General features: G+C 43.6%; 1 protein-coding gene across 1 annotated transcript; it reads right to left on the reverse strand.

Annotated features, from left to right (window-relative positions):
- Positions 1-626: 626 nt before the first annotated feature.
- LOC310997293 (odorant receptor 131-2-like) lies at positions 627-8,067 on the reverse strand (the record flags this gene model as incomplete). Its single annotated transcript, XM_083986969.1, has 2 exons — positions 627-1,458; positions 7,607-8,067. The coding sequence occupies 2 exons, from the start codon at positions 8,065-8,067 to the stop codon at positions 627-629; spliced, it is 1,293 nt and encodes a 430-aa protein (XP_083843095.1).
- Positions 8,068-8,697: the final 630 nt, after the last annotated feature.

Here is an 8,697-nt window from a genome sequence, read left to right on the forward strand (position 1 = left end):
TTTTTGAGAGGAGAGTGCCCAGCTTCACCAGATGCAACAGCAAGATTTTACAAGCCTTATATGAATGAATGAATGAATGAATGAATGAATGAATGAATGAATGAATATTTTATTTTCGTGTCATGCCACCACTGTGGCCCATCCCATATGGGATTACAAGACACAATAACAAATACAAAAAAACAAAAACTAGACAGTCCTTCCTGTTGGTGTTACTTGCCACACCGGTGTGACATAAATAAACAATTTCAGATTACTTTCAGTACTCAACAATATATCGCTCTACGTCTCATTACCCAAGCCTCTTCAAGAAACAAAGAAAATGCAAAAATATTCAAGTAAAAAAGAAGTTTTAGCTTCTCAGCATCGTCCAACCACACAAATTCATTATTTGGATCTACTTTACTAAATAATTTTTGTCTTATAGAGTCATAAAAAGGACAGTAGAACACAAAATGCATTTCATTCTCCACCTCTCGGATGTCACATAAGTTACAAATTCTATCATCTTCTGCTGTGCCAACATATCTGCCTGTCTCGATATGAATATTATTATATTATTATTATATTATTAATATATTATAAGCTGAAACACTGTCGGCTGAACCATGATCTGAGGCGAGACCTCAGCCTTTACTAACATGACTTATTGTCAGTCGACAGCACAGATGGTAAAAGAGAACAGGCCTGATGGTCTGATCTCTGATCCCATAGATGAGAGAAGTCAGACATCTGGGGAGGATATAGATGAACACATAAACAACACTCTTGATACGTAAAATAGTTACCCTATGCAGGATTGTTGAGAGGAATTGAACAATAGCAGAATGCATTGTTGAGAAGAGACTGAGGCCCAGCTGTGCTAGATGCAGGAGCAGTGTGTTACGAGCCTTTTGCGATGAATCTTTGTCTGTAGAGGCTGACCTGGCTGCTATCATCACACCAATATATGAGGAGATTATTGCCACAGCAGCAAATAAAAACACAAAATAGGTGTAAACCTGGTCATAATGATAAGTTATTGGCTCATCCAGCAGGGGTATGTCTGAGCAAATATCGGCCATCTGCAGGTTTTCCAGGTCTTTAAATTGGAAAATTGACAATAAAACAACTCTAGTAAGGATATTTAATAAACTAATGGTCCAAACCACAATTATAGCTAAAGCTGTGTTTTTGATGGTGATGATGGCAGCATGCCTTAGTGGGTAGCACACAGCTACACACCTCTCCAGTGACATCACCACTAGTGTGAGAGGAGAGATTTCATTTGTTAGCTTGGAGAACATAACAAGAACACAACACACAGGATATGTTAATATTATCCTACAAGCAGCAATTATATACATTAACTCGCCAAATGCCAACAGAGCAGTGTCTGCAAAAAGGAGATTATACAGAAGAATGTAACGTGAGGTCTCTCTAAACACCAGTTTACTCCTCAGGGTGAAAAGCATAATGCTGTTAATGACGAGAAAGACACAGCATGGCATTCCAATCAGAATGGTAAACAAGACTCTTTCCAATAACCTCTCATCTTGTTGACTAGACATGTTACTATCACTTATGTTGAGACCCTGAGATTGGTTTACATATGACATTTTAGAAAAACATTTCAGACCAAAAATAAACATGAGCCTATTGGTGTAATTAAAACACAACAGTGTATCAATTTTGTGTATTTGGATTCCTAAAACAGTGAATACAGGTCAGCACTAGAGTACAGATACCTGTTAGATTTGCAAACCTGAAGATTATTCACATACACATTCCCTGTGCTGACAGTTATCAGGTTAGAGGCCATGACTAATTTCATGTGAGCAGAACTGTTCTGCAAATCTCACCTGTCCTCACACACTATATCTTAGCTCAGTTTTCCCGCCCACTTCATGACACTAGGTGGACATCCAATAATCTTGTTCATGACATATTTCCAGTGTTGGAAATAGCATCTGAATTTGTCTCGCTTGAATGTGGTGTTGTTTTTGGATTAGGGTTAGGGATGTGAAAAGCATCCAGTATTTGTATTTGTATTCGGATACAATTTAAAATAGGTGTAAAAATCTAATTTAGGATAGTAAAAATAAGTATTCTTTAAAGCAGAAGTAAGTGATATATTTGTGTTAATATAAGTCTTAAATAGTTATATCTTCCGACAGCAATCACTTACATAGAGTGTTTGGTCTGAAACACGGGTCTGTCAGTCACTCTGCTCTGCTCTGAGCCGAGGAGAAAACATTTATCGTATCCTACAGTTTTTATCCAATGAGGAGAGAGAACGGCATGCAGGGCTGTGTGTGCAGCCAAGGGACGCCGTGAATGTGGCGACGTAGGGACGAGGACTGTTATGGTGCGTTCAAGGAAACTCGTATTTTTCCGACCGTGAAGTCGTACCAGTTCGATCTGGTACGAGTTCACCGGTCGGAAGTTACGAGTGGCCGTTATAGTGACTTTCACCGGTAAAACAGGTCGGAAAAACACGAGTGGGTTGCCTGGAATGCTACAAAGTCGTAAGTTGTGACTTGAAGCTGTAATTTACGATTTCAAAAGCCTGCCTGGAACGCAGCATTAGCGAAAACGACCGGACCACTTACTTCTGCTTTAATTAACCATTATAATAACAGGGTTTCCGCTACATGCACAATTGATCATGGCGCACCGCCACGGCAAAATAAAAGCTGCCACACCTTCAGAATGATGATTTTTTTTTTATGTTAAAACTATGTAAAGCAGGGTTTCTACTGATCAGCACCCCGACTTTGGAACTCCCTCCCCCAACCTGTTTACGACTCCCGGTCCCACACTCCCCCACAGGACCATAGTCTGGGAGCTGCTTTTTTTCCTCCTCCCCTCTCCCCCCTTTTCTCTCCCCTTTTCCTCCCCCCTCTTATCGGCCAGTTATCCTGTTATGTCTGTCTTATTGTATGTATTGTATGCTGTATATCTACGGCCGGGTTGATTGCTGTAATTTCGCTGTACTTCTGTATAGTGACAATAAAGGCTGATTCACAATTCACATTCACAAAAGCTTCAGGAGGACTCAAGATCACGGAATTTTCTGGCGAGAGCAAAATTGGGTACACAAATAGGGCTAAATCAAGGTGAATGTTGCATATTATTTCTCATAAAATGTGCATTTAAGACCCCTTCAACACCTAAAACAGATATAAATACCAGGTGATGGATCCTTCAAGCCTTCTTAAGTCCTTAAGAACAATTAGAAGAAGAAGATTATCTTTATCTGTTGTACTTTGTAGTTTGGCCTTGGTTTCTCACAATCTGTGTTTCCATAGATCCACCAGAGCTCCATCCCTCTGCACCAGCTGCCACCTGCATCCCCACCTTTCCCTGCTGTTAAACTGACCTGCCCTCCCTTCTCATGAACCAGTTTGCCATCCACTACTCTCATTAAGCTGGCCTGCTCTCCCTGCCTGCCTTCCCACCAGAAGCTGCCTCCCTCTTCAGCTCTTGTTGACCATTTCCATGTTTTGCACATTCTGTGCTATAAACTTTTTTCTTGTCTGTTCTTGCGTGATGGATCCCTCCTCTGTTGCTCACCCTGAGGTTTCTCCAATTTTTCCCTGTTAAAAGGGTTTTCTTGGGAGTTTATTCTCAGTGTATGTGACGGTCAAGCAGAGGTGTATAAAGTACTTGAAAAAAATAACTAAGTAAAAGTAGAAATACCATGACTAAAAATGACTTTGGTAAAAGTAAAAGTCACTTAAAAATTACTTGAGTAAAAGTCTTAAAGTAGCTCACATTAAATGTACTTAAGTATCAAAAGTATCTTGTGAAAAAATATACTCAAGTATCAAAAGTACAAGTACAAGTACAAAGTATTTAGCATAAAAAGAAGCAAAACTGTTATGCACAGCTCGTTCAAGAGCATAACCAAGGAGGGAGGACCACTGTAGTAACTCACACCGTAGTCCTGGTATCTCAAGAAGAACTGGTTTACTTCACATTTAACCGGAGAATTGCAGGCAGGGTATACATCGACATACATCACATTGGGCTGGTCACAAACATCAACAACCCTTACTTCCTCTGTGTGTATTACTGGTTCTCTACACCCACTGCGCCCTCTTGTGGGCATTCTCTATAGTACATCTCCTTACTACATCCCTCCCCCCCTTAAGCAGGATCTATGCATCCAACTGAAACATGAACATTACAACATTTTTTTTGTTTCTTTTTTCTTTTACAACGGGTGACAACAACACTCTCAGCAAATCCTCTAGTTCAACTGAAAGTCTTTAAGGTGACTGGGCAACTTAACTTCCCATTTTGACTTTCTCCTCACTGGGCTTGCATTTGACATAGTCTCTGGTTCAGTCTCTGATTTTCCTGCAGCCTCTGCAGCTGCTGGCTCCTCCACCTTATCACTGCAGAGAACAACGTCCTCCACATCCAGCAATGTCCTGTCCTGTGTTGTGGTGTGACTTTGCTGCATTGTGTCAGTCTGATGTCTCTCTGTGATTTTCTCTGATGACTGTTGATGCCTCAGAATCTGGTCCACATGTCTCCTGACCACACTCCCATCACCAAGCATCACTTAATAGGATACAGGTCCTGTCATTGATTATATGATTCCCAGGATCCACTTTGGGCCAAAACTGAAGTTCCGGGTCAACACTGAGTCTCCCACTTTGAACCAGCGTGCTTTTGCCTTGGTGTCATGATCTCTGGTCTGTCGTTCTTGTTTCTTCAGCACTTTCCTGTTCAGATCTGGATGGATCAGATCCAGCGTGCAACGCAGCTTTCTCCCTAGAAGAAGTTCTGCTGGTGATAGACCTGTTGTAGTCTGAGGGGTTACCCTGTAGCCAAACAACACTCTGGCCACCTTTTCTGTCAGTGTGCCTTCCTTACATTTCTTCATCATTCTTTTAAATGTCTGTACACCTCTCTCTGCTAACCCATTACTGGAGGCATGGTAGGGTGCAGAGGTCACATGACGAATACCATTTTTGTACAAAAAGTCCTTGAACTCTCTGCTCACAAAACAAGTACCGTTATCCGACACCAACAACTCAGGCAGTCCATGGTTGCTGAAACTGGTGCGCAGGCACTCAATGGTTGTAGCTGAAGTAGAAGAGTTCACCGGATACACATCCATCCACTTGGAATGTGCATCTATGAGAACAAAAAACATCTTTCCCATGAATGGTCCCGCATAATCCACATGGATACGGCTCCAGGGCTTGTCGGGCCAGTCCCACGGGTGCAAAGGGGCTGGGGCTGGAACATTTTGGTGCTCTTGACATATTGTGCAGGTTTTGACAGTATCCTCCACTTCTTTGTCCAGCTTTGGCCACCACACATAACTCCTGGCCAGCGCTTTCATCCTGGACATCCCTGGGTGGCATTGATGAAGCTGTCTCAAAACACTGTCTTGGCCTGGCTGTGGCACCACCACTCTAGCCCCCCACAATACACAACCGTTTTGGATACTGAGTTCATTTTTTCTCACTGTGTAAGGTGCAAATTCACTTCCCTTTAGTTCTGAGGGCCAGCCTCTGTGCACCATCTCCCTCACTCGTGAGAGCACCGGATCCTTATCAGTCCATACTTTCACTTGGTCTGCAGTAACCAGAGTGATGTCGGAGCTCTCAATCATGAGAACTCTCTCTTCCATTCCCTCTTGGTCTGATTTCTCTGATAAGGGCAGGCGGCTCAGGGCGTCCGCATTGTTGTGATGCTTTCCTTCTTTATACACTATTGTGTATTCGTAGGCTCAAACAGCTCGCATCTCACTGAAAAGTGACAGCAACGGCTTGTGATCTGTCACTATGCTGAATTTCCGTCCATAAATGTACTTGTGGAAGCGTTTTATTCCAAACATGACTGCTAGTCCTTCCCTGTCCAGTTGTGAATAGTTTTTTTCTGCTGCATTTAGTGTTTGTGATGTGAATCCTATTGGTCTTTCAGTTCCATCTGCCATACGATGAGACAAAACTGCACCTACTCCGTACGGTGATGCATCACATGCCAACACAATGTCCTTCTCTGGATCATAATGCACCAGCACCTCCGCTGACTGCATCATCTCTTTTGACTTCTCAAATGCAGCCTTCTGTTCCTTTCCCCACTGCCACGTTGTGTCTTTGTGTAGCAGTTTGTGCAGTGGAGTGAGAAAGGTGGACAGGTTTGGCAAAAACTTGTTATAATAGTTTAATAGTCCCAGATAAGCCTTCAGCTCTGTCACGTTTGAAGGTGTAGGTGCCTCCTTGATTGCTTGCACCTTTTCATTGACTGGGTGTAGTCCAGTTGCATCCACCTTGTGACCTAGAAACATCACTTCCTCACTCATGAATGAACACTTGCTCCTCCTGAGCCTGAGACCGGCATCCTTTAGCCGCTGCAACACTTTGGTCAGTGTCTGGAGGTGTTCTTGGTCATTTTTTCCTGTAAGAAGGATATCGTCCAGGAATATGGCCACATGAGGGATGCCCTGCAGCAATCCCTCCATTGTCTGTTGAAAGATTGCTGGGCTTGAAGACACTCCAAAAGGTAAGACTTTGTAAGTGAACAAGCCTTTATGTGTGTTTACGGTCACATACTTTTTTGCGTCCTCATCCAAGGGGATTTGGTGGTATGCGTGACTCAGATCTAATTTTGTGAACTTCTGTCCACCTGACAGGCTGGCAAATAAATCTTCAATCCTGGGGATAGGATACTGCTCTGGTTTTGACACTAGATTTACTGTCAGTTTGAGGTCCCCGCACAGCCTAACTGAGTCATCTGGTTTAAGGACAGGAACTACAGGCGCTGCCCACTCGGCATACTTAACAGGTTCCACTATGTCCTGGGCTAAGAGACGGTCTAATTCTGCCTCCACTCTTCCTCTCATTGCATATGGGACAGGTCTGGCTTTAAAAAACCTGGGGGTTGCTTCCTTGTCCACATATATTTTAGCTGGGGGCCCATTAAACCTCCCTAGCTCCTCTTTGAAAACCTCAGCAGGTCCCCAAGAACCTCCTCTAAGGTCTCCTCCCTGATGCGGTGAATATGAGGTTCTGATCTCCACTGTAAACCTAGCTCTTTTATCCAGCCTCTGCCTACTAAACTAGGGCCTGTTCCTGTCACTACTACCACAGGTAGGTATTTTTCTGAGTTGTTTTTACTCTGCACCTTGACCCTGGCTGCTCCCAAAACATTAACTGTGTGTCCTGTATACGTTTTAAGTCTGACTCTGCATGGCTGTAGTTTTGGTACCTCTTTTCCCCATAAAGTTTTGTACACAGAGTGATTAATTACTGTCACCCCACATCCTGAGTCAACTTCAAACTGTATGTCTGTGTGATTAACTTTCAATGTCTCAACAAATGGCTCTTCTGACGGTATCTCTAACACGTCTAGTTTGTACAGTGTAAACATGACCTCATCTGTGTCTGTCTCATCTGTTCCCTCTACCCCTTGACTAACATAGTTAGCTCCCTGAGGTTTAGCACATTTGTTTGACTGTTTTACTCCACCCCATTTAGCTTTTGCTACATTAGCTGAGCCTTTAGATCTACACACTTTTTGAATGTGACCAGTTTTACCACACTTGTGACAGGTTTCACTAGCAAACCTACAGTCCCCAGCCCTATGCTGCTCACTCCCACACCTGTAGCAAGACTTCCACTGGTGCTTACTAGAGCTCTGCCTCGCCGCCATCTTATGCACAGCCTGGGGCATCCTCTCGTGCGGGGCAGCGGACTCCAGCGACTGCAAGTCTCTCACATCCTTACTGGCCGTCTCAATGGCTTGAGCCAGCTTCAGCGCCTTGTCGAAGGTCAGGTCCGGCTCTGACAACAGCCGACGCTGAATGCGGTCGTCGCCGATCCCGCAGACCAGTCTGTCACGAAGCATCTCTGATAACTTTTCTCCATAGTTGCAATCCTGCGCCAATTTCCTCAGCACGGCAACATATTCCATAACCGATTCTCCAGACCTCCTTGCTCTCAAGTTGAATCTGTAGCGCTGCACAATCTCGCTGGGTCTAGGGTTGAAATGGTCCTTTAGCAGCTTCACGAGCTCATCAAAGGACTTGTCTCCTGGTTTAGCGGGGCTAACCAGGTTCCTCATTAGACCGTAAGTCTGACTGCCCACTGAACTGAGCAAAATAGCTTTCTGTTGACCAGCATCTGTTATCTTGTTAGCCACAAAAAAATGTTGGAGAATCTCACAATATTCCTCCCATGTCTGAGTCCGGTTATCGAACGGAGCCGTACTTCCAACCATAGCCACCGCCATTTTTTTTGTTAGCTTTTCTGTTGCAGCCACTTAGCAGTCCAATTTACGCATTTGTGCGCTTTCTCACGCGGCAATCCGCTGGAAAAACTTTATCCTCGTCGCCATTTATGTAGTAACTCACACCGTAGTCCTGGTATCTCAAGAAGAACTGGTTTACTTCACATTTAACCGGAGAATTGCAGGCAGGGTATACATCGACATACATCACATTGGGCTGGTCACAAACATCAACAACCCTTACTTCCTCTGTGTGTATTACTGGTTCTCTACACCCACTGCGCCCTCTTGTGGGCATTCTCTATAGTACATCTCCTTACTACAACCACACAGCGACCAGGTCAATTAACCATCAATTTATTAAAGGAACACAAGTTTAAGTGTAGGTCAGTAATCTGTAGTGTGGTGAGAGGTGATGGATGTGTGTGTGCAATCATAAAGTAACAAAAGGCTAACAGAACACAA

Source organism: Trachurus trachurus (genome assembly GCF_905171665.1).
Source record: "Trachurus trachurus genome assembly, chromosome: 14".
Taxonomy (NCBI): Eukaryota; Metazoa; Chordata; class Actinopteri; order Carangiformes; family Carangidae; genus Trachurus; species Trachurus trachurus.